The following is a 27,383-nucleotide window of genomic DNA, read 5'->3' as shown; positions in this document are numbered from 1 at the left end:
AGGAGAGCTTTCATATGGGATAAAGTCGGATCTGCAGGTTTAGTTCTAATTCAAAGAGTGAAGATTAGGAGAGACAGCAGAATAGGCAAATTTAAAGGAATTGTAAAGTCAGAAGGTTGTTTTTTTTTTTTTTTTTTTATCTTAACCACTTGCCAGGCGCCTGCCGTGTATATACTGCGGCAGTGTGGCTCTATTGCGCAAAACTACGTATCTGTACGTAGTTTTAGTTCAATAGCCACTAGATAGCGTTCCGCCAGAGGCGTGACCGTGCCATGATTGGCTAGCGGGGATGTCAATCAACGGGTCTAGTGGACCCGTTGTCCGCTGGCCATCCACGAGAGGCAGGACAACGATCTGCCTATGTAAACAAGGCAGATAACCGTTTTGTCAGGGATAAACACAGGTATCTTGTGTTCCTGCTAGTCTAGTTTGTCCATCCCCCAGTTGGCAAGCACCCCCTAGGGACACACTTAACCCTTTGATCGCCCCTGATGTTAACCCCTCTCCTGCCACTGCATTTTTTTTTAGCACTGATCACTGTAATAATGTCACTGGTCCCACAAAAAAAAAAAAAAAAGTGGTTAATACATTAGGATAAGAAACCTGGGTGTTGCAGCCTCTTCTCTGTCCACTAGACACGGCGAGGGAGAGATCCGTGTCTGAATGACACCAGGTAGCTGAAGCTCAGGTGCCCCCATAGAAAGCTGTTTGCTGTGGGGGCACTCGACTAGAGGGAGGGGCTAGGAGCAGCAACAAGGGACCCAAGAGGAGGGGGATCCAGGCTGCCCTTTGCAAAACCAACTGCATAGAGGAGTTAACTTTTTTTTTTTTTTTAATAAACAGGAGACTCTACAATTTCATCATCACCACCATTTTAAAATGTGGGAAGCATCACTTTAAAGTTCTTTCCCGTAAGCCATTTACTTTGCTTTCCAAGAGTTCCCACACTATAGAGGTAAATACGGGGTTCACAGCATGAACTAGTCACATGAAAACCTGCTGAGATAATGCAGCATTACCAGTATTAATCAGCAAGAGATAAATATGCAACCTCAGCTGTGCCTTCTCAATTATGGCAAACTACAGATTGTACTAAATTAGTGAAAGTAAAGTTATCACACATGTCCAGGTAATTTTCTTAGCCCCGGTTATAGTTCCACATTAGTGAGACTGCAGAATCAATGCTCTCTGAACTTGGTACCACATCAGACATTTCAGCCAGATGTGGTGGAGGATTCAGTGCACACAGCCACGGTCCATTCTCCATACAGAATAAATAGGCAATCAGTGGGTTTTCCCAGCATGTGCTCTATGGTATCTTGCTTATCACAAAGGCCCTGGTCACTATGCACTAAAAAGCATCTTTAAAGCGCATTCAAACTCGTTTTTTGCATTACTCACTTTGATTAGGCAACATATGAGATGATCGTAGTCTGATCATGGCTACATCAGAACTTCTCTATGGTTAAGGGGAGGAAAAAAAAAAAAAAAAAAAAACTAAACACTTCAAGCTTTTCATTCTGAGTGGCAATTTGTGACTGCCAAGACTGGACTCCCAATAAATTACTGATGTATCATCCCTACCATTCTGTAGAGATTAAAATGGACATATACTCAAGTATAACAACCTATAGCCTTTCCTGGAGAAACTGCTGCTCGTTCAACCTAAGGACTACGAGGCTTCATTCACTAAAAATACTGAAATTGGTTTGGACAATAAGAACCTGGCTTAGACTTTCACTCACATGACCATAAGTGTTGAAAGCCAGGGACAGCACAGTGGCCTAGGGTTTAGCACTTTTGCCTTGCAGCACTAAGGTTCAAACCTTGTCCTTGACACACTATCTGCATGTAGTCTGCCATGTTTCACTGTGCTTGTGTGGGTTTGCCCTGGGTACTCTGAACAAGACATGCTGGTAGGCCAGTTAGCCCTGGTCTAAATTGGGGCGTGGGTGCGTTGTTCAGGATCTTAGATTTTAAGTACTGTGAGGAGCAGCAACTTATGTGAATGTACCGCATATAACATGCTGTGTAAATTGTCAACGATAAATACATGCAATTAAAAAGTAAGGCTTATGCAGCATTTTCTCTAGGAAAAGAAAATACATTCATTGGACTTCTATTTATCCCCCTAGAAGGCCGGGTTACCAGCTATCGACATTAAATTCACTTCAACTTTCAGGATACGGGGATCTGAATAAGAGGAATAAAAGTTAAAAGGAATGCACTGCTCTGTAGCTTCTCACACTGGTATTTTGCTTTGTGACAGATTCCATTTGACATACTCAAAGTAGAGCACAGCCCTGGTTAAAAAAAAAAAAAAAAAAAAAAAGGCAAAGGAGGGAAAAGACAGTCACATGACTATACCTTAGAACAAGCCAGGCCACCTGAGCCTCCTCCAATGACAATTAGGTCATAATCATAAGAGACGGTATTGTTGTCCAACAGTTGCTGTAGGGTCCCATCTTGATGAGCCTAAAAGTTAAAAAAGAGGGCTCATGTTAAAATTAAAAAATAAATAAATAAATCAAACACACAGCAATTGAAAATTCTATATCGTTATAGTATGTATATTTGTAGGGCCCCATGCACATTGGCCATCTTTAAAGTCTCCTAAAAGCCTTCCTCCTGGTAGCAGCAGGGACATCACCAAATCTCACTCCAAATCTCTTAAAACCAGCAGTGCTTTAGAAATCGCTTCGCAGATACACAGCTTAGCCTCATTAAAAAAAAAAAAAAACACACACACACACACACAACTCCTTAAATTTTAAACTTTCTGATGCAAAGCAGTACACTTCCTGGCATGTGTCTGGCCTCCACAGGCTCACGCCAGTAAGCGTACTGCTGTTTTTTTATTTTAAGTGAGAACTTGAGCCCTCCTGGAAATTACCTTAAGTGTTTTATCACATCCTCCGACGTGTGTGCTATTTATAAAGACGTTGGGAACGGTTCTCTGGCCAGTCATTTCAAAAAGGACTTCTTGAATACTGTTACCATCATCTACAAAGGACGAGAAAAAAAAAATGGTCATCCTGATGATCAATAAAAAGTTAAGTTAAGTTTAAATATTTGATGCTCAATATTTTATTATTTAATTTCAAATAGAAAAACATAAGCCCAGAAATGTAGCGAACTAGGAGACAATTGTGCAGGCTTACTCATAATCAAAACAGCACAAAAATAAGTCTTCAATAAACATTTGGTAAGGTTGTTCAAGCAAAATGTCAAAACAGACCTATACATGCATACAATTGCAGCTGTCTGGGCATGTATGGGATGGGAGGGGACCCCTGTCACTGACAAAGCATGCCAAGAGGGTAGGCACTACCAACCAGATAAAAGCAGCCTTGTTCAATAAAACATACTGGGGTTGATTTACTAAAACTGGAGAGTGAAAAACCTGGTGCAGCTCTGCTTAGAAACCAATCATCTTCCAGGTTTTTTGTCAAAGCTTAAACAAGCTGAAATTAGAAGCTGATTGGCTACCATGCAGAGCTGCACCAAATTTTTTGAACTCTGCAGTTTTAGTAAATCGACCCCACAGAGACTGTTGGCCACAAAGCAAGGAAGCAAGATCATTTCCTGATCCACAACAGTGTGTAGGGTGAAAGGGGCGGAGCTCCTGCGTTCCACACTGGCCCAGAGGAAGTGGCGTAGCGTCATTTCCGGTCACGGTGACATTAGCGGGCGCCGGAGATGCTTGTTCCAGTCTCCTTAAAATCGCAAACAGGGCAGCTGGAGTAGTTTGTGACACCCAGAAGAGGCTGTGGAACACAAAGAGCAGGAAGGACTCCTCTGCAGCTACTGCTCAGGCAGTGGACGCAGGCTCTGCACCAGCACCTCTCAGGTAAGCCTGGGGACTCTTCACTTTTGCATATCTTGTGAGTTTTTTTTTCTCCTCTATCATAAGCTTTGTGAAGAACCACCTAACTCTTCTCTCCTGCACTGGGGTGTGTTTGGAGAACTGGGTAGCCTGATTCTCAAACCAGACTTTGTTTGCAGACCAAGGCTCTGAACAAGGTCCAGGCGCAACCACCAGGAAATGTGCGGTTTGCAGGGCAAAGCCAAGCTCCTCGTGGAGTAAAGTGGTCTGCCGCACGTGCATAGACAGTTTAGTGAAGGATGACCCAACTATATCCTTTCAAAAGATGCTCACTTCAGTTAGAGATGAGCTTTCTCTACCATTAGTTCCCTTAAGACCGATTAACAAGATGCAGACTCCCACTCAAGAGTCAGGCCTCAGATAGGACCGTGGCTGGAGCTCCACCGCAGGCTGCGGCTAGTGAGGATCCAGAAGAGACGTCTCCCCATTCCTCACAGGTGAAATCAAGATGGGGGGGGGGGGGGGGGGGAGCCTAAGGATAGGGAATCCGTCAGGGGCGCTAGGTACAAGTTGTCACTAGAAGAGGTTGACTTGTTAAAAGCTGTATGTCACGCTTGAAATTGAAGAGACAGTTACAATTCTCAAACGCGATCTTCTGTATGAGGGGATGCAAAACAAGGCGGCCAATATTTTTCCTGTGCACAACTCCCTTCTAGAGATACAACTCCTGAAATGAAACCATTTTTTTTTCCAGCAACCTGAAAAGGTTAGTAAAATCAACTACTAGAAATGGTGGCCTTTCTCCCGAAATATGTTGGCAAGACTTGCAGTCATGGAATTGTCCTCAATTAAATCAAGATATCAGCCATGTTTACTGAACCATGAATGGCAGCACATGGGACCAGTAAATGGGGGTTTTCCATGGAAAACTTTAGGCTCCTTAAGCAGGCCATAGACGATGTGAATTTCGTACGATAATCGTAAATGCCAGTGTACTCGAACGATTTTCGTATCGTTAGTGTGGTATGTACAACATGCGATTATCGTACGACAGCAAAAATTCACATATCCAACATGTTGGGTTTTTTTGCGAAAATTGGCCAAATTTCGTATCATTAATGGGGGGAGTTGTATGATTTCACCTAACAAAACACAGAACAGTAGGGGGTGTGTTCAGTGGAGGTGTGGTTAAAAGGGCACAAAAACGAGTGTTTGGTCGTACGATTTTCGGATCACATTGATGGTACACTCGATGATGTACACGAGTGCCGCGTGCGTTTATCGCACGATAAATCGTAAGAAATTCGAAACGTGTATGGCCTACTTTAGTGGACTCTATACTTAACCACTTGAAGACAAGGCTTTTTCTGGCACTTTGTTTACAAGGTTAAATATTTGCTAGAAAATTACTTTTAGCCCCCAAACATTAAAGATTTTTGCTTAGAGACCCTGGGAAATAAAATGGTGTAGATTGTTGCAATTTTTTTTTTTTTTACCATGTCACATGGTATTTGCACAGAGGTTTTTCAAACGCAATTTTTTGTGGAAATAAATACATGAATGAATTCTGTGTGCAAGCACGGAGGGATGGGTGCACATAAAAAATTATTTTATTTTGACACGGTCCCTTTCATTTTTTTTTTTTTTTTTAATCACTTTTATTCCGATTACAAGGAATGTAAAACATCCCTTATAATAGAAATAAGGATGACAGGTCATGACCCTACTCCGGTCCTTCAAGCGATCAAAGCAGATCTACTCTGGCGTCAGATAGCCCCTCGGGCAAGTTGGCGGAAAAACGGCAAGCCCAAGAAACACCGGTCAACATGCGCGAGAGCCGGGGGGCAGGTGGGGGGTTAGGGCGTCCCCTCTTACCACTTCTGAGACCATTCCAGCGACGCATTAGCCGCTCAGAATACTTTCAAAAGAAAGCCAACCCATAATCCTAGTAAAGCACTTGCAAACCAGTGGTTGTAAACCTCTGAAATGAACAGAGCATGTCCCTCTATAGTGTGGTCACCATTAACCTTTTTTTTTTTTTTGGAGTTGGGTTATGTAAAAAATAAGCATCACCCATCCAAAACAAAAGGAAGTTGAAGCCACTGCCCTAATACACAGAAAAGAGCCGTTATCTGACCCAATACTAACGGTACAAGCTAAATGGCAGTGTCATGCACTATGGGAGGTAGAAAGGTCACCATTATGTAAACCTCATTACATCAGTGCATGCAATGACACACCAGAGAATGCAGCATAATCATTCAGCATTTCTTGGACTTAGTTGAATAACCGTACGTTTAGTACACGTAAAACATTAATATGTATAACTAACTAGACAGGCAAGTTTGCAGAGAGGCAATCAATTCTAGCATGATCTTACCACACTGATCCAACTCCAGAGCCAAATATTCTCTGCCCAGGGAGGTAAAGAGTTCTTTAACCTAAAAAACAAAAACATAAAAATAGTGTAAAGGCTAGGTTCAACTTTAGAATCTGTTCCAGCAACCCTCCATTGACAGCAGGTGGGGATTCCTCTCCCCACAACAGCCGTCACATTTAGAATAGGCATGGCTGTGCAGGGCTCTGACCGCACAGCGCCATCATTTATTTGCAGAGCTCTGAATAAATAAACCAAGGTCCCATCTCCCACCACAGCAGATGGCTTATAGTCATCAATGGACTATGAGTGCGCTGACTGTTCACTGACATTTCATTAAGCTTTCCCGCTGAAAGCCCATATGGAGGTAAGGGCAGAAAGCTGGAGGAAGAGTCAGCAAGAGGCTGAAATTGCACCTGCAATCATGGGTACAAGGTTTTGCAGGACAGGAAGGTTTGCCTTTCAGCTTCACAGCCGGTTCCCTACTATGCATGCACAATGCGCTTTCTAATTGGCCCGTTGGCGGGGGGGGGGGGGGGGGGGGTATTGTCAAAAACAGGTACCCGTTCCCCCTCCCCAATGAAAGGTGCCAAATGTGTCACCGGAGGGGAGGCCAACCGCGGCATTAGAAAACTCCTGCCGTCCGCCTGCCAATGTTGCACCCAGCTTCGCCCCCCCTAATGCTAGCCACTGGCGCTGACAACAACCCAGGCACCAGGCCGCATTTTCTAGTCACTACTGCAACCTGGCTCCTGTCAAGCCCTGGCACACAGGCAGCCATATAGGTGTTCTAGAAGCAGGCTTTACATTTCTGCAAAACCTATGGTGATAAGAGCAGTATCAGAACAAGGTCCAGTGCAACACCCACAATGAACCTGCTACCCATAAACCAACTATGGCATCCTGTAAATCACACGACAGAGCTTACACCGGTTATTAATGCATTGCAAGAAAAAGGAATCCACTTTAAAGCTAAATACTACCTTCTATGTATGCTTTGGAGATGCCCCCAAAGGCAATAGATTTGCAAAAAAAAAAAAAAAGTATAAAGCCACATTTTTTTTTTTTTTTTTTAAATGTAAAACAAAAGTTGATTTTAGCAGCTTTTACAATTAAGCTTTTGGGCATTTTAACAATGCGTGCAAAAGTAGGCTATAAAGCTTCATATAAATATGTTGTGTGATAGGACAACACCGTACACCATTTTTGAAAAATCCTGCTAGCTGCATTTTTTGTCTGGGTTTTGACACTCAGGCATTGTGTTCTAGTCAGCACACACACAAAAAAAAAAAAAATGCAATACACTTTATGCGCACAGTATGCTAGACCTTCAGAGTGCATGTGCCAGTGAGGTCACTGGCTGCATGCACTTTGAATATCTCCTATATAGTGCAAGTTTAGGAGACATTCACAGTACCTACAGGTAAGCCTTATTATAGGCTTACCTGTAGGCAGGGCTTTTTCTCCTCAGAATAGGTGCAGGTACTTTTGATTTCTGTTACAGTAATGATCACTGTATTAGCAATGTTTTGAACTGTCATGAATGGGTTTCACTCATAACAGCTGTGATTGGCCCGGGTACCACATGATAGCTGGGGGCCAATCACAATACTTACCACAGCGGTTATGATTAAACCCATTCAAAACAGTTGTGTTCCCATTGTGATCATTTGATTGCATAGCAATTATGCGATACACCGACCAATCAATGCGGCCAGGTACCAGAAGCCGAAATCCACTGTCTCTGGTGGACACAGAAATTGCGGGAGTGGCGCGTCAGTGCATGAGCCGGGCGATGTGCACCTACGTCACCTGGCCTGTAGCTGCTGCCCTATTGCAGTTAAACCACTAAGGGCAGGTGGCAAGTGGTTAATTATCAGACAAGTACGAAAAAGGAGGGTCCCCTAAGGGTTTGGGATTTTACCGGCACTCAGAAAATTGCAAAAAAAAAAAAAAATGTATAAAAAGTATACATTTTTTAATTTTTTTAAAATAACACATTTTTTGCAATTTTCTGAGTGCCGGTAAAATCCCAAACCCTTAGGGGACCCTCCTTTTTCATAGTTTCTACTTTTCGGAATGTGGCACCTACCCATATAGGGAGATATTGGCCTGTGGATTATCTTGAATTATCAGACAAGGGACAACTGTAGGACAACCTAAGGCCCCTTTCACACAGGCAGACCGTTCAGATCCGCCTGTCCCGTTTTTTTGGCGGATCTTAACGGTCCCCCCATGCATCTCTATGAGGGATCGGATGTCAGCGGAGACATGTCCGCTGACATCCGATCCGTCAAATCTGGACAGATGGAAACCCTATTTTCCATCCGTCCAGCGGATCGGATGAGAACGGATGAGAGCGGTCCGTTCCCATCCGATTTCCCCCATAGAGATGCATGGGGAACTGACAGCTGTGTCTCCGCACACAGCGCGGAGACACAGCTGTCCTCCTCCTGCTCAGCGGGGGATCGACCCCCCGCTGAGAAAAACGGAATCCATCCGACGGACGGATAGGGTGAAAGGAGCCTTACTTTACCCCAAGTAGAGTGAAATTCCTCTTTATTCACTAAAATGTGTGTGGAGGAAATTTCTTGTATGTGTTGCCCTCTAATGATCTGGATATGCAAAATGTCGCTCTCCAGCTGCCAAAAATGCTGCAAAATCTAAAATCCCAGCAAGAGAGCCAAGGTTGTCACTTGTCAAGCCGATGAGGAAGCGTCACCTGCAACCAGGTGATCGCTTCACCTCCACAGCGATCTCTCTAGCTGCACTCCACACAGCCAAATATCATCCTGCATTACACAGAGAGCCTGAGGCAGGGTGTGCTTCCTCTATCATTACACTTGTGAAATTCGGATACGGTTCATTGCAAAATTTTAATTACATAATAGATTGCAAAAACACTGGTAAACAGGATGCCAATTTAAATAAGGTTCTACGATGTGTATACAGGGTTCCCAGTAATGGTCAGATGTGAGAAGCCAGCTCTCAAAAGAGGCTTTTAACCTAAAGTGGTTGTAAACCTCAGACATGAAATATGAACAAAGCTATACTTTGTATTGTCTCAATCCAGAGCACTAAAGGGTTGATTAGGGCCCCCATTCACACATACAGACTCTGTTCATGTCATCAGTTCGGCCATGTTATTTTGTCATCAGTTTTTTTTTTTCAGTCAACATCTGTTTGCCGTCCGATCGTTTTTTTGTGTGTGTTATTTTTTAAAAGAACTGATAAAAAAAAAGAAGAGCTTTCATCCCTTCAAAAAAAAAAAAAAGAAAAAATTAAACGGATGTTGATGTAAGAGAATAAAACGGATGTAAAAAAGATGATCATTTACATGCGTTTATCCATAGGAATGCATTGATGTCAGGTTTTTCATCCGTCGACGGATAGATGAAAAACGAACGAACGGTCCGTATGTGTGAAAGGGGTCTTACTAAAACGGGAGTGTGCAAAATCTGGTGCACGGTATCCAATTACCTTCTAGGTTCAACTTGTTCAATTAAGAGCCGGTTCACACTGGGGCGACTTGTCAGGCGACCTGGGTATTATGTGAGGGTTTACAACCACTTTATGGTAATAGGGAATGGGAAAGGGGGGGGGGGGGGGGAATTTGCCTTTAGGTTTGTTTCCCAAAAGTTAGCAATCTCTAATGCCCCTTTGAAAAGTGATCTGAAATGCATCACTTTTTAGAGGGTAATAAAACAGTGGCTTCAAGAAGTTCAGGAGGCAGTTTTGCATGTACCAAGCCACAACTGCCAACCAAGCATATGGCTTGTCATTGTGGCGCAGTTCCATTGACTTCAACAGGCAGGTTTGATTGCTTGCAGAGTTTGGTGGGTGGCAGCACGTGAGTTAGGCAATGCATTAGGTCTCATGCACACAGCACCTCAAAGAATCGGCTCCTACAGGCTTTTAAGCTCTCATTTTTTCAGTCTGGAAACTGCCCTCTGTGTTAGCCAATGTGCCCATGCACACTATGGCTTTTTACAGGAGTTGACAGGCATTTGCTCTTGCAGGCAGAACGATGGAGATCTTGTGGTCTTGCTAAGCAGGAACATAGATCTCCGTCTTCCCCCATTCCATGCAACCCCCCCCAGTAAGTACCCCCTAGGGACACAACCCTTTGATCACCCCTGATGTTAACCCCTTCCCTTCCAGTGTCATTAGTGCAGTGACAGAGCATATTTTTGGCACTGTTCATAGTAGTAGTGTCACTGGTCCCTAAAAAGTGTCCGTATCAGATTTGTCTGCCGCAATGTTGCAGCCCCGCTAGAAATCACTGATCGCCACCATTACTAGTAACAAAAAAAAAAAAAAAAAAATTCCATAAAAACATCCCATACTTTGTAGACGCGAAAGCTTTTGCGCAAACCAATCAATATACACTTTTTTAAACAAAAATATCAATACAATTTAGTCTAAACTGATGAAAAGTTAGATTTTTTTTATTGAATAGGTTTTATAGCAGATAGTAAAAAATAGTTTTTTTTTCAAATTGTTGCTTTTTTGTTTATAGCACAAAAAAATAAAAACCGCAGAGGTGATCAAATACAACCAAAATAAAGCACGATCACGCAATTGTCAGTTAAAGGAACGCAGTGCTGTATCGCAAAAGATGGCCTGGTCATTAAGGGGGGGGGGGGGGTAAAACCTCTCAACCCAGAAGCAGTTAAGACACTTTGGGCTCTTTCAGACGGCCGCTCCGCTGTTTTTCTCCGCTGCGGGACTTTTTTTTTTTTTTTAAGGAGCAGATGACACTTGTGTCATCCGCTCTGTATGTCCGCATATCATCCCAGCCGTTTGTGGATGATATACGGACATAATGTAAGTCTATGGCATTGCGGATGTCAGCGGATGACACCGCTGACATCCGATTTTCCTTCCTTTCCGTTTTTTGAACGGAGGAAAAATAGGGTTCTGTTCCGTTGCAAAAAACGGAACAGAACTGACAGGAAGAAAATCGGATGTCAGCGGATGGTATTCCCCAGACATCTGCAATGCCATTGACTTACATTATGTCCGTAAATCATCCGCAAAAAAGTAGGATGATTTGCGGACATACGGAGCGCCCGTGTGAAAGCGCCCTTTCACAAGCGTCAGGCATTTTTTTCTGCAATGCCACTGCTGGTTTCTAGGAGAGGTAAATAAACGTCCTGTGTGCATGAGGTCTAAAACAGCTTTTTTTGAGCTGCAGTGTGCATGAGCCCCAATGTACACCCCCCCCCCCCCCCACACACACACACACACACACTTTGTTAGGCTTTCAGTGGGAGGTAAAAAGGTGACCACACAGCCTGTTTTTACTGTCTTTGTGAAGGAAAACCTCATTCTAACACCAACATTACCCCACCACCAAAGAAATGTTCACTCTATCCCATAAAAAGGATATAAAATGTATCTGTGTACATTGCTGCTGCATGGAGCGGTCAGTCAGATCAGCAGTGGACTGGACCTGAAATGGTTAAAAGGAGACTCCAATCTAGACAAAAACTCTGCTAACCAGCCAAGTGGTTATGCTTCAAATATTTCCTGAGAGGAACACAGGCCGCCATTATTGATTTCCTTTTTAAAAAAAAAAAAAGGAATTGCCCGGCTGCCATCCTCCTAGATACAACACAGGCGTGATTCTGAAGGGCCGGGACAGGATGGTGTTTGTTATTACAGAGAACACAGGAGATTTCCTTCATCACACCGCACAGATTATACACAACCGCCATCACACATCACACAATCCCATCATATCAGAGTAGATGGACTCTTCCATCGCACCAGACAGACCACGATTCTGGCACTGAGCGATCCATCTCATACCAATCCTAATGACGGCATCAATACACGCCAAGTGACATGGCAGTATGCGGCGTCCAATCAGAACACACACCTTCAGATCATCTGGAACTCTATTATTGTTGGTTCTGTATTCCTTTAGCTGCTTGGTGTCTCTGTGCTATGTTGGGATGAGAAGTTGGGGGCCTGGGAGCCCCTCAGGTTGGCATCTGTAGTCCCTCAAGGACAGAGCATGCTGGGATTTGTAGTCCCTCAGAACCTGAATGCTGGGATCAATAGAACCAAAAGAGAAAAAGCATTCTGGAGTATGCTGGGACCAGTAGTACCTCAGTAGAGACGATCATGCTGGGTGTATGCAGTCTCCTCAGCATCTTAACCACTTGCCAACAGAAACAAACACACATATACATACACACGTTGCAGTTTGCAAGCGGTGTATCGGGATTATGGCTGAAGACAACATCCATAAACCCGGTATTGTTTTTTGCAGGCGGCTTTCTCATGAAATTATTCTGACTGGCTAATAAACCACTGGAATGGTTTCCAAAGCAGTAGGATTTCACGCCATCACTGCCCCCCGCTCATCTGCGTTTTCAGGCTTACCGTTTCTGCCAGTTCACCCAAGATACAATTAGGCGGTGTAGCCGGCTGCTCCCATGGGCGACCAAAGAGTGGATACTCTGATCGCCTCTATGGCCTTGGAGGAATGGAGTGATGTCTCTTCAGTCCAGGCTGAAAGTACACAATTGTTATCTTTTGCTTCTAACCACTTCAGCCCCAGGAAGGTTTTACCCCCTTAATGACCAGGCAATTTTTTGCGATATGGCAATGCGTTACTTTAACCACTTGCCGACTGCCCCACGCAGATTTACTGCTGCAGGGCTGCTCGGCTGCGCATAAACACATAGATCTACGGGATTATGTGCAGGTGGTTTCGGCGGACCGCGGGAAGAGTGGGCTTGATCGCCGCAGGCCTCCCGCGATCTTTGGCTAGAATGACAGAAGAGCCATCTTGTATGTAAACAACGTAAAACGGCTCTTCTGTCAGAGGCAGGGAAAGATTGTGGGATTCAGCTAAGATAAATCACCGATCTCTCTCTGCCTCTTAAATCCATCCCCCCACAGTTAGTAAGCACATATAGGGAACACATTTAACCCCTTGATCACCCCCAGTGTTAACCCCTTCCCTGTCAGCGTAATTTAACAGTGCATATTATTTAGCACTGATCACTGTATTAATGTCACTGGTCCCCAAAAAGTGTAAAAAATGTCAGTTAGGGGTCCGATCTGTCTGCCAATATGTCATAGTCCCGATTAAAAAAAAAAAAAAAAAAATTTCGCTGATCGACGCCATTACTAATAAAAAAATAAAAAGTCCATAAAATGTATCCCCTAGCTTGTAAACGCTATAACATTTGCGCAAACCAATTATACGCTTTTTGGGGTTTCATTTTCCAAAAATATGTAGCACAATACAGTTTGGCCTAAACTGATAAAAAAAAAAATTGTATTTTTACATTTTTTTTATTGGGAATGTTATAGAGCAGAAAGTAGAAAATATTGGTGTTTCCTCAAAATTGACGCTCTTTTTGTTTATAGTGCAAACACGAAAAATTGCAGATGTGATCAACCACCAAAAAAAGAAAGCTCTATTTGTGGGGAAAAAAAAAGGACATCAATTTTATTTGGGTACAGCGCCGCACGAACGCGCAATTGTCAGTTAACATAATGCAGTGCCGAATCGCAAAAAATGGCCTGGTCATTAAGTGGGTAAAACAGTTGAGCTGAAGTGGTTAACTGACAGTTGTGCAGTCATGCAATGCTGTACCCAAATAAAATTGATGTCCTTTTCTCCCCCACAAATAGAGCTTTCCTTTGGTGGTATTTGATCGCACACACATATATATATATATATATATATATATATATATATATATACACACATACATATATATATATATATATATATATATACACATACATATATATATATATATATATATATATATATATATATATATACACACATACATATATATATATATATATATATATATACACATACATACATATATATATATATATATATATATATATATACACATACATACATATATATATATATATATATATATATATATATATATATATATATATATACATACATATATATATATATATATATACACACACACACACACACACACACACACACATATATATATATACACACACACACACACATACACACACTTTTTACTTTCTGCTAGAAAATCACAGTAGAGCTGCACGATAAGTCCCGGTTCACATTTGTGCGATGCGGGAACGATGTGAATATGCAGCATGTTCCCGCATCGCATCTGCACCCCTGGCAGTTCACACTGCCATATGCGATACGCAGGGGTGTCAATTAAAAGTTAACGACACCCCCAGTTGTGATCGCATATCGCAGTGCGATCTGCAAGTTTGCACAGAATCGGATCGCACTAGTGTGAACCACCATGTGATCTGATTCTGCTGCAGATAAAAAAATAAAAAAAGTCCTGTGCTTGTTGGGTGCGATTGCGGTGCAAATTCAGCCATACAAACTGTATGGCCGATTTTGCACCGCACAGAGATTGCATGTAATTTTAGGAGCAGTGCGCTCTGAATTAAATGCGATCTCTCTCATCGCACAAATGTGAACTGGGACTTAATCCTAAAAAAAAAAAAAAAAAAAAAAAAAAAAAAAAAAAAAAAAAAAATCGCAATTTCGATTCAACCCCTCACGATTTAAAACGGCATGTCCTTGATTCTTAAGGCCCGTACACACGTACTGATCGTCGGCATACAAACGTCGGTGGACGAAGGATCTGCCGATTGTACGCGTGTTAGTATGGTGCCTCCGACAGATGTCTGCGCACAATCCGCGGACAAAAGTCTTTCTTGCAAACATGAAAATTTTTGTATTCCGACACCAGAACGGACGATTGTTCGCCTGTCAGTACACAATTCGGCCGACAGACCGCAGATTTGCAAGACTGGGCATGCTCAGAAAATAGAAAACACAGGGAAAGTTAACCATTACATGACATCACTTCTGCAGTCGGCGGACAAAATTCTTGTGCTGTCCTTGTGCTGTCTTTGCACTTTTCAGCAGACACCGACATCCCGGGGAGAAAAGAGGAACATTTGTATGCCGACCATCGGTACGTGTGTACGGGGCTTTAGGGTCCATGTACACTGCCGTTTAGGAGCAGTTGGGCGTTTTTTCAGAAGCCCCTGAACCCATCTCTATGTTATCTGTCCATGTACACTGAGTCGTTTACAGTCATTTGCAGGCAGTTGAGTTCAGGGACGTTTTTTAGAAAGCAATTATTTGCGTTTGAACATGTGTTTCCTGGCGTTTCAAACGCAAAAACGTGACCGAACGCGATGACCTGCGTTTACTGCTTGCGTTTTTTCATTTTAAAAGGGGAATGATTTTTTTTTACCTCTAGGAACGGTTTTAAACGCAAACGCCCGCTAAACTAGGGTGCAAACGTGACACAACGGACGTTTTAAACATCCTTAAAGCGGTAGTATCCCGCTTTTTGACTACAGGTAAGCCTATAATAAGGCTTACCTGTAGGTACAATTAATTATCTCCTAAACTGGCACGGTTTAGGAGATATTTGCAGTGCATGCAGCCGCTCACTCCGGCGGACCTTCAGCTTTCCTTGCCGGAAAATCACTCCCGCGCGCATGCACGACGTCATCGCGGCTCCGGCCAATCACAGCGCCGGAGCCGCCGAACCCGGAAGAGACGCCGAGGGATCATGGCAGCGCCCGCAGCGATGTCCGGGTGGTCTGTGTCAGGGCTTCGTTCTAAGGTAATACATAATGAGCTAGTATGCGATGCATACTAGCTCATTATGCCTTTGTCTTGCAGGTTTTTTTTTTTTTCGGGTTTACAACCGCTTTAAAAAAAAAAAATTCCAGCATTCAAGGGACTTTTAAGAACGTCCCGTGTACATGGTACATTCACACTAGAGAGACTTGGTCGCCTAACAAGTCGCGGTCGGTCGCTCGCCATTGATTAGTACAGGACCCGTTCTAATAGGAGCAACACAAGTCGCTCCGACTTAGAAAAAGGGTTCTGTACTACTTTGGGGCGACCTGGAGGCGACTTGCATTGACTTCAATTATATGAAGTCCATGCAAGTCTAGCGTGCACCCCGACTTCACAGGTCGCCCTACCAAGTCGTGTCGCCGCAGTCTGAACGGGGTCAAAGCCTTACAGAGATGTTTTCTGCTCACTCACAGCTGTCAAAAAAAAAAAAAACGAGCCCCAGCAAATGTTTATCAACATTGTTAAGCCTGCTAAGATGATTATAAACAATGCTTTACAATGTATCTTTTCCTTCTTTCAGATCAAAGGAATGAACTTCCTAAGTGAGGGCAGTTTAACCTCTTAAAGACCGAACCTTTTTCTGACAACTGCTGCTTGTTAAAAATCAGTATTTTTTGCTAGAAAATGACTTAGAACCCCCAATAATTTTTTTTATATTATATATATATATATATATATATATATAAATAAATATATTTTTTGTTTTTTTTTTTTAGCAGAGACCCTAGAGAATAAAATGGCGATTGTTGCAATCTTTTATGTCACACTGTATTTGCACAGAAGTCTTTCAAACGCAGTTTTTGGGGGGGGGGGGGGGGAAACACACTTTGATTTTTAAAAAACTAAAAAAACAGTAAAGATCAATTTTTTTGTATAATGTAAAAGATGTTAAGCCGAGAATCGTGATCTTTATTCTAAGCAAAAAAAAAATTGTGATTCTCATTTTAGCCAGAATCGTGCAGCTCTAAATCACAGTCAATGTAAAAAAAAAAAAAAAATCTAATTTCTTCATCAATTTAGGCCAATGTGTATTCGGCTACATAATTTTGTTGAAAAAAAAAAAAATCCAATAAGCGTATATTGTATGCTTTGCGCAAAAGTTATTGCGCCTACAAACTATTGGAAAAGTTTATGGAATTTTTTTTTTTTTTTTACTAGTAATGGCGGCGATCAGCGATTTTTTAAGGGGGACAGCGATATTGCACGAACAAATCTGACACTAAGTAACACTTTTTGGGGGACCAGTGACACTAATACAGTGATCAGTGCTTAAAAAAAAAAAAAAATGCACTTTCACTGTACTAATGACTGGCAAGGAAGGGGCGATCAAAGGGTTAGGTGTGCTCCAAGGAAGTGCTTACTAAATGTTCTTGGGGGGGACACTAGTTCTGGTGACAACCAGGGACTCTCTCACTATAGTGGGATTCTCTCTCACTTCCTGTTTTGGCTATAGAATAGGAAGTGAAGGGAAATCTCCCCAATGGGGTCACACCTGAAATGGAAGAGTTTTGCCTTTAGTTAATAAAGGTTGGGACCGGAGGCTCCTTTCTGGCACTGAGCATGCTGGGCCTTGTAGTCCAGCAGCACAGGCCAGGGCCGGGGGTATACAGAACACACACAGAGGCCCTCACCTGATCGCAGTACGGACAGAAGCTCTTACTGAACACCATCACCGGGTTCTTCTTCACCATCTCCTGCACCCGGCTCCGGAGCGCATCGTTGCCGGTAGGCGGCATGGCGGCAGCTGTAGATGTGTGCGCCTCGGCGGACTCCGTACACTGAGCGGCGCTCTCCTTCCCGCCCTGCCGGTAACTGGTGCCGGCCACGCCCACTCCTCCTCAGGCCTGACGTCACCTCCCCGCGAGAAACACTCACTCGCTCCCCCGCAGAATGCTTAGCAAGGATGAGAAGGCAGAAAGAGAGTCACGTGGTTTTGCAAAAGCCGGGACGGGGGAGGAGTCGGGCTACAGCTGACATGTATCCATAGAAACGGCCGATCTCTCACTTTTTTCATGACACTACTAGACCATCTATCACATATGTTTACGGCAACTGTCACTCACCACACTTGTCCATGGCAACTGTCATTCACCACATGTGTCCATGGCAACTGTCATTCACCACATGTGTCCATAGCAACTGTCATTCACCACATGTGTCCATGGCAACTGTCATTCACCACATGTGTCCATGGCAACTGTCATTCACCACATGTGTCCATGGCAACTGTCATTCACCACATGTGTCCATGGCAACTGTCATTCACCACATGTGTCCATAGCAACTGTCATTCACCACATGTGTCCATGGCAACTGTCATTCACCACATGTGTCCATGGCAACTGTCATTCACCACATGTGTCCATGGCAACTGTCATTCACCACATGTGTCCATGGCAACTGTCATTCACCACATGTGTCCATGGCAACTGTCATTCACCACATGTGTCCATAGCAACTGTCATTCACCACATGTGTCCATAGCAACTGTCATTCACCACATGTGTCCATGGCAACTGTCATTCACCACATGTGTCCATGGCAACTGTCATTCACCACATGTGTCCATGGCAACTGTTTTTCACCACATGTGTCCATGGCAACTGTGTATCAATCATGTGGCCATGGCAGCTGTCCATCAATCGTGACCATGGCAGCTGTCATTCACTACATGTGTCTATGATAAATGTCATTCACCATGTGTCCATGGCAACTGTCTATCAATCATGTGTCTATGGCAACTGTCAATCATGTGCCCATGGCAACTGTCCATCAATCATGTGTCTATGGCAACTGTCATTCACCAGAAGTGTCCATGGCAACTGTCTATTAATCATTTGTCCATGGCAACTGTCATTCACCACATGTGTCCATGGCAACTGTCTATCATTCATGTGTCCATGGCAACTGTCATTCAGCAGATGTGTCCGTGGCAACTGTGTATCAATCATGTGTCCATAGCAACTCTCCTTCACCTCATGTCTGTGGCAACTGTCATTCACCACATTTGTTAATGGCAACTGTCTATCAATCATGTGTCCATGGCAACTGTGATCTACCAGATGTGTCCATGGCAACTGTCTATCAATCATGTGCCCATGGCAACTGTCATTCACCAGATGTGTCCATGGCAACTGTCTATTAAGCATTTGTCAATGGCAACTGTCATTCACCACATGTGTCTATGGCAACTGTCTATCAATCATGTGTCCATGGCAACTGTCATTCACCAGATGTGTCCATGGTAACTGTCTATTAAGCATTTGTCCATGGCAACTGTCATTCACCACATGTGTCTATGGCAACTGTCTATCAATCCTGTGTCCATAGCAACTGTCTATCAATCATGTGTCCATGGCAACTGACATTCACCAGATGTGTCCATGGCAATTGTCTTTCAATCATGTGTTCGTGGCAACTGTCTATCAATCATGTGTTTCGATGGCAACTGCCAATCACCAGATGTGTCTATGGCAACTGTCTATCAAACATGTTTCCGTGGCAACTGTCTGTTAATCATGCCAATCAAGTGGAAGAGATGAAGGGCGGTTGCATATTGCAGATCACTCACATACACCCACACATGGCTATGATTAAATTCTAATTAGAGACAATTGGAAACACCCACATTCTCTGCTTATATGCATTGGAGCAGTCTGGGGTCATTACCTCTCACTGCTTTGTAAATAACACCCGCTGCATGATGGCGCCCCACTTTGTAAGTATTGATCTATGACCACACACGTATTACATTTACTTTTTGTGTACTTTGATTCCCTTTCCTTTGGACTGGGTTCTCAATGGTGATTTACTCACAATCCTTCCTTTCATGTGTTTGCAGTATTTACTGTCCTTGGAGTGTTACATTGTTAATCTCTATAAGATATTTTTTTGATCTATTCACGTAGCCCCAGTTCACACTTATGCGATGCGGGAAGGCTGTGAATTCGCAGCCTGTTCCCGCATCGCAAACGCACCCCCGGCAGTTCACACTGCCATATGCGATACGCTGGGGGTGTCAATGTAATCTTAACGACACCCCCAGTTTGACCGCATATCGCAGTGCGATCTTGCAGTTCGCTCAGGATCGGATTGCACAAGTGTGAACCACTGTGCGATCCGATCCTGATGTGGCTGCAAAAAAGCTTCCTGTGCGTCTTTGCTGCGGGTGCAGTGCGAATTTAGCCATACAAAGTGTATGGCTAAACTCGCACCGCACAGCCGATCGCATGTAATGAAGGAGCAGTGCGCTCCGACATTACATGCGAACGCCGCAGCCGCATGAATGTGAACCGGCTCTAACAACCAGCAATGAATCTGGTTATATGGTGAAGTTACAGCCATAAAACACTCTCTAATTTGGATATTTAAAGCAGAGTTCCATCCCACTTCCACTCAGGCTGCCTAGGCAGAGTTCCCCCTTGCACTGTAAGGGGGGATCCTGCAGACTCTGATGTAAAAGGGAACCCCAGGAACTCTGAAAATGTGACCAGGGACCACGTTCTGCAGAAATAATACACTAAGGTAAGGGGGGGGGGGCTACATATATAAGGGGGTAACCTTTATATCAATGCATCCTTACATGATTGTATTCACTGACCTCCTCAGGTGCACCGTGCAGGGCTCAGTCAGTCGGCTCCAGCTTGGTGGCTCTGGTTTTATCCTATAGTCTCCTCGCCGCAGTCCACACATGTTTGACTTCTCCCATGACTCCCATCCCGGTGGCACTCCTGACTCCCCCCCCCCCCCCTCAGAGACTGCAGGTATGATAAAAGAAAAGAGATGGTCAGAGGTTGCAGACATGTACAGGAGATGTCGGAGGCTGTGCAGGCACGGTGCAGGAGATGTTGGAGACTGTGCGTACACGGTGCAGGAGATGTCGGAGGCTGTGCGTACATGGTGCAGGAGATGCCGGAGGCTGTGCTTACACGGTGCAGGAGATGCCGGAGGCTGTGCTTACACGGTGCAGGAGATGTCGGAGGCTGTGAGGACACGGTGTAGGAGATGTCGGAGGCTGTGAGGACACGGTGTAGGAGATGTCGGAGGCTGTGAGGACACGGTTAGGGAGATGTCGGAGGCTGTGCGTACATGGTGCAGGAGATGTCGGAGGCTGTGCGTACATGGTGCAGGAGATGCCGGAGGCTGTGCTTACACGGTGCAGGAGATGCCGGAGGCTGTGCTTACACGGTGCAGGAGATGTCGGAGGCTGTGAGGACACGGTGCAGGAGATGCCGGAGGCTGTGAGGACACGGTGCAGGAGATGCCGGAGGCTGTGAGGACACGGTGCAGGAGATGTCGGAGGCTGTGAGGACACGGTGTAGGAGATGTCGGAGGCTGTGAGGACACGGTGTAGGAGATGTCGGAGGCTGTGAGGACACGGTATGGGAGATGTCGGAGGCTGTGCGTACATGGTGCAGGAGATGTTGGAGGCTGTGCGTACATGGTGCAGGAGATGTCGGAGGCTGTGCGTACATGGTGCAGGAGATGCCGGAGGCTGTGCTTACACGGTGCAGGAGATGCCGGAGGCTGTGCTTACACGGTGCAGGAGATGTCGGAGGCTGTGAGGACACGGTGTAGGAGATGTCGGAGGCTGTGAGGACACGGTGTAGGAGATGTCTGTGGCTGTGCGGACATGATGCAGGAGAGCAACAGGACAGGTAGTCAGAGGCAGCGGAGGCCGGAGGGGTCCAGTCCTATTACCTGGCCAGCCGTGATGTGTGGAGACTGGCACGCACCACCACAGAGACGAGTAAAATACATTTGTAAATGGCGCCACCCAGCACCATTACGTCATTGGCACAGCGCATGCGCTGTCTGCCCGAAAATGGCGAAGCGTGTACGGTAGGGTTGCCAACTTTCTGAAATGGAAATAAGGAATGGGGGGTGGGGGCGGGGCAGGGGCGTGGCGGGGGATGTTTTTTCCAGTGCAAAAAATAAGACAACATTTTTGTAGTGCAAATATCTTTATATAATTATACTTCCATAACTTTTTCTTTGCTTTCCTTACCATTTTATCTGCTACTCTCCCCCCCCTTTTTTGCTCTCCTTCTGCTCTCCTTCCCCTTTTCTCTGCTATCCTTCCCTTTTCTTTGCACTTTCCCTTTTCTTTGCTCTCCTTCTGTTTTCTTTGCTCTCCTTCCCCTTTTCTTTGCTCTCCTTCTGCTGTCCATCCATTTTCTTTGCTCTCCTTCCCCTTTGTATTGCTCCCCTTTTTATTGCTATCCTTCCCTTTTCTCTGCTCTTATTCCCCTTTTCTTTGCTCTCCTATCCCTTTTCTCTGCTCCTCTTCCCCATTTTTTGCTCTCCTTCTCTTTTCTCTGCTCTCATTCCCCTTTTCTTTGCTCTCCTTCACCTTTTTTTTGCTCTCCTTCCCCTTTTCTTTGCTCCTTCTGCTGTCCTTCCATTTTCTTTGCTCTCCTATCCCTTGTCTCTGCTCCTCTTCCCCTTTTTTAAATCTCCTTCCCTTTTCTCTGCTCTCCTTCCCTTTGCTCTCCTCCCTCTGCTCCTCTTCCCCATTTTTCTGCTCTCCGTCCCATTTTGTTGTCACTTCTTCCCATTTTATTTGCTCTCCCGATGGGATGCTCTCCTTCCTCTTATCTGCTGCTTTGCCTAATATCCCTTTTCGTTGCTCAACCTTCCCCTTTCCTCTGCTCTTCTCCCCTTTTCTCTCTTCTGCTTACCTTTTTTTCTCTTGTGCTCTGCTCGCTTTCTTGCAGCAGCAGCTAGTTTTCTTTCTTCTTCGTTTTCTTTCTTCTTCTTCTCTTCTTCTTCTTGGTACCGTGGGCGCCGGGCGGGGAATGCAGGGAGGGGTCACGTCGTGACGTCACAACGTCATCGGCACGGCATTGCGGAATTGGTATTGGTCAGAAGGCGGAGGGGAGGAGACGCACAGTCACAGTAGTCACTACATGATGATGAAAGTGAGTCACGAACACCATAAGGTACCGCGGAATACGGAACAAAGTGCGTTCCGTATCAGTTTGATACGGAACAGCACTTGTCTGTGTAAAATACGGGACAATTCCGTATTTTACGGAACGGTTGGCAACCATAGTACGGGCTTTCCCGAGCCCAGCAATCTTCGTAACGGCGCATGCGCAGTTGCCTCGTCGGCCAAGTCTGCAGACATATTCTTTATGGGCGCCGCTGCCCTCAAAGCGGCCCAAGGGCAGGCGGACTTGCTGGACTACCGGTAAATTTACCGTTATCCTGGTAGGCCAGTCCAGCCCTGGATGTTATACTTTCCTCCGACACCCCTGTAGAGGAGAATCCCTTCTCTTAGTTGCTAAATCTGTGGCATTTTTGGCTAATGCTGCAGCTGAAACTGTTAAATCTGTGGCCATAAATTTCAGTAGGCGAGCTATCTGGTTGAAGTCCTGAGAGGGGGACCTTCCAAAAATAAGTTGTGCAGTATTCCTTTTGAGGGGAAACTTTTCTTTGGTTCCACTTAGAGGAAGTACTAGCACTCTCTTCAGAGAAAATAAGTGTTTCCCTTCTAAGAGAGGTAAACCCAGAGGTAATGGACCTTTTCGTGTTTTCCAAAATAAATCTGTGAGAAGGGGTCTTTCAATAAGGACAAGTCAAAGGGGGACGTGCTCTTTGCTCCTTCAGCCGCAACCAAAAATTCACAGTGACGCCAGTTTGGGGGTGGGAGGAAGGCTGACCATGTTTGCCGACCAGTGGGCAGAGATCACCGAAAAATGCCTTTTATCCTCCAGATTTTTAGAGAGTTACAGGTTAGAGTTCAAACTCCCCCGTACCAATCCCCCCCCCCCCCCCCCCCCGGCCCAGAGATTTTTTTTTCTCACCTCTCCCCTTCCCAGGGACCAGAAGAAAAGGGGGGCCATGTTAGACCTGCTCTGTCTTTGGGAGTCAGCAAAAATAATTTCTTGTGTTCCAGAGAATCAAAAATTTCAGGTTTTTTTTCCCACGCGTTTTTCTTGTGAAAAAAGCCATAAGGCAAATTTCAGATGATTCTCAACCTAAGCGTCCAACAGATTTCTGGTTTGAAGAATGTTCCGTATGGAAAGCATCTGATCAGTCATAAATCTGTTATTGCCAAATTTGCTCATGGTAACTCTGAACCTTCAGGCTGCTTACCTTCACATGCCAACTTGCCAAAATCATCAGAAATTCCTAAGTTTTGCAATTCTCACAGAAAACTTCATGATGTGATATATAGAACAAGTGCCATGCATAATACAGGGAGCTATATCACACCTTTCCAGATGTACACCACTGATAGTAAACAGTCAAAAAAAGGGAGGCTGCTGTGATGAAAAAAGGAAAGTGCATATATACATAGACCAAAGCAGAGAAGTTTATGCTACACCATGAGTGCTATAAAAACATATTGTAAAAAAAGAAATGCAATAAATGCAGTGTGTCATTGTTCTGGGCCCCCAAGTGTCAGTGTGTCATTGTTCTGGGCCCCCAAGTGTCAGTGTGTCATTGTACTAGGCCTCCAAGTGTCAGTGTGTGATTGTTCTGGGCCCCCGAGTGTCAGTGTGTGATTGTTCTGGGCCCCCACGTGTCAGTGGGTCATTGTTCTGGGCCCCCAAGTGTCAGTGTGTCATTGTTCTGGGCCCCCGAGTGTCAGTGTGTCATTGTTCTGGGCCACCGAATGTCAGTGTGTGATTGTTCTGGGCCCCCAAGTGTCAGTGTGTCATTGTTCTGGGCCCCCAAGTGTCAGTGTGTCATTGTTCTGGGCCCCCAAGTGTCAGTGTGTCATTGTTCCGGGCCCCCGAGTGTCAGTGTGTCATTGTTCTGGGCCCCCGAGTGTCAGTGTGTCATTGTTCTGGGCCCCCAAGCGTCAGTGTGTCATTGTTCTGGGCCCCCAAGCGTCAGTGTGTCATTGTTCTGGGCTCCCAAGTGTCAGTGTGTCATCCTTCTGGGCCCCCAAGCGTCAGTGTGTCATTGTTCTGGGCCCCCAAGCGTCAGTGTGTCATTGTTCTGGGCCCCCCAGAAGATGGTAACGAGGGACATCTATAAGCAAAAGTATCTAGGCATAAGACCCCCCCCCCCCTGCCACACCCCTTTAAAGGAGAATTACAGTATATGAAAAAATTATTATTTAAGCCAACAAGTGCATTTTATTTATTTTACATTACCATTCCTTTTATATTGGATTTTGACATTTACAAATGCAGCAAATTTAAAATTTTGAAAGATAAAAAGTGTATTTTAAATACAACTTTATAGATCAGACCAAAATGAGGGACAAATGAGAAGCAAAGAGGGACTTTATTCCAAATCAGGTACAAGTGTCATTGCCAGCATTTGATGTCGGTGTCTCGCAGTTCCCAGGTCTCAACACCCTGAAATTTTGTTGCCGTGTTCATGAATAAAATGAGATGGAAATGTAGGAATTACTCTGCTAGTTACGTCTCGGGGTCACAAATTGCCAATTTCGACGTGTTCTAAGACAGATAAATTGTATTTTATTTTTATTCTCAGTCCCGTTTGCAAACCAGATTACAATAACATAACATGTTAATAAAACAAGTCTAAATATTTTATTAACAGGGAAGCCTTCTGTGTTTCTATGGAGATGGTAACGTCTGAAAATGTTTTGTCTCTCGCAGGATAAAACTGTTTGCATAGACGATACTCCCGCGTTGTAACCATCTGACCAATGGGGTGTTATCTACATTGCAGTATTGGGACCTCCGTGTGGAGGAATGGACTTGTCCTCATCGCGTATTGGAGGTTATTTTGCACATTGATTTCTCTGGGGTGCTCAGTACTTTATAAATTCTGTCTGTTGTTTCTATTTGGATGTGGCTTGTTGGATTCTTCTTAATAAAGAATTTGCAAAAAAAAAAACTCTTTGCAGATATTGGAATTAACAAGCACACCTTTATATTATTTTATTTTTTAATGATTTTAACCACTTCTGGAAGGTTTTACCCCCCCCCTCTTCATGACCAGGCCTTTTTTTTTGCGACATGGCACTGCGTTACTTTAACTGACAATTGCGCGGTCGTGGGACGCTGTACCCAAATAAAATGTATGTCCTCTTTTTCCTACAAATAGAGCTTTCCTTTGATGGTATTTGATTACCTTAAAAAGAGCAACAATTCTTTAACCACTTGCCGACCGGTCACGTTGACCGTACTGCGGCAAAGTGCTTCGTTATCGTCCAGTGACGTAGTACTACATCGCTGGACTCCTCCCACTGTAGGCGGTGCTCACGCGCCGCCGGAGGCGCGCTCCCGCTGTATTCATTCACAGCGGGAGTCGGGCCAGGGGAGGAGCGGCAGTGATCGCCACTGCTCTTCCCCGATTGTCGGGGAATCTAGTTTGGAGATCCGCCCGCTTGTGTAAACAGAGCGGGCGGATCTCCTAAGTGACAGGCAGGGTCAGATTGCAGGGGTTCAGCATAGCTGAACATGCGATCTGTCCCTGTGTCACTCAGTCACCTCCCCCCACACACGTCAGTAAACACCAGGCATACATTAACCCCTCCCTCTCCAATAAAATTAACCCCTTCCCTGCCAGTGTCATTTTTACAGTAACAGTGCATATGTATAGCACTGATTACTGCAGTAATGTCACTGGTAACCCCAAAAGTGTCAAAAATGTCAGTCAAGGGTCCGATCTGTCCGCCGCAATGTCGCAGTCCCGCAAAAAAAAATCGCAGATCGCCGCCATTACTCACCAAAAATGACAGAAATATAATCAAAATACGTTTATTGTGATTTTTTTTTACCAAACATAGGTAGCAGAAAACAAATTGGCCAAAAATTTAAAAAAATTTAGATTTTTACATTTTTTTGGGGGGGAATTTCATATAAAAAAATGTTAAAAATATTGTTATTTTTTCAAAATAAACGCTATTTTTTTGTTTATAGCGCAAAAAGTAAAAATCGCACTAGTGATCAAATACCACCAAAAGAAAGCTCTGTTTGTGGGAAAAACAGGACGTAAATTTCGTTTGGGTACGGCGTCGCACGACCGCGCAATTGTCAGTTAAAGTCGCACAGCGCCGAATCTCAAAAAGTGGCCTGGACGTAAGACAGCAAAATCCTCCGGTGGTAAAGTGGTTAAAAAAACATTTTTTTGACTAGTAATGGCGGCAATCAGCGTGGTGGTGTGTGTGTAGTTGTGTTTTTTTTTTTTTGCGGGACTGCGATATTGCGGCGGATTGATCAGACACCTAACTGACATTTTTGAGGGGACCAGTGACATTACTACAGTAATCAGTGCTAAAAATATGCACTGTTACTGTACTAATGACACTGGCAGGGAAGGGGTTAACACCAGGGGCGATCAAAGGGTTACGTGTGTCCCCAGGGAGTGCTTGCTAACCGTGTGGGGGATGGACTTACTAGATGAACATAGAGATCTGTGTTCCGAAATAGCAGGAACACAAGATCCCTGTGTTCATCTGTGACAGAACAGAACAGTTCTGTCTCTCTGGGGAGCGATCACAAGTGGCCGGTGGACATCGCGTCTGCCGGACTGGCTGATTGGCTCCCCCTCTGGCCAATCAGCGGACCCGCGCCCCCCCTGACTAT

The 27,383-nt window shown here is 44.6% G+C and overlaps 1 protein-coding gene across 1 annotated transcript in view; it reads right to left on the bottom strand.

The window, feature by feature from the left end:
- TXNRD3 (thioredoxin reductase 3) overlaps positions 1-17,707 on the bottom strand; it is a 60,839-nt gene extending 43,132 nt beyond the window's left edge. Inside the window, exons 1-4 of the mRNA XM_082265896.1 lie at positions 17,496-17,707; positions 6,207-6,267; positions 2,894-3,003; positions 2,368-2,475 (exon numbers count right to left, since the gene is read on the bottom strand). Of these exons, the coding sequence (XP_082122022.1) occupies positions 2,368-2,475; positions 2,894-3,003; positions 6,207-6,267; positions 17,496-17,600 (384 nt within the window). The 5' untranslated portion in view covers positions 17,601-17,707. The remainder of the gene's footprint in view (positions 1-2,367; positions 2,476-2,893; positions 3,004-6,206; positions 6,268-17,495) is intronic.
- Between the last annotated feature and the right edge of the window lie 9,676 nt (positions 17,708-27,383).

The sequence above is a fragment of the Pelophylax lessonae genome, assembly GCF_965119305.1.
Source record: "Pelophylax lessonae genome assembly, chromosome: 8".
NCBI lineage: Eukaryota > Metazoa > Chordata > Amphibia > Anura > Ranidae > Pelophylax > Pelophylax lessonae.
The sequence above is the reverse complement of the archived record's forward strand: the minus strand, read 5'-3'. Positions and strand labels throughout refer to the sequence as shown.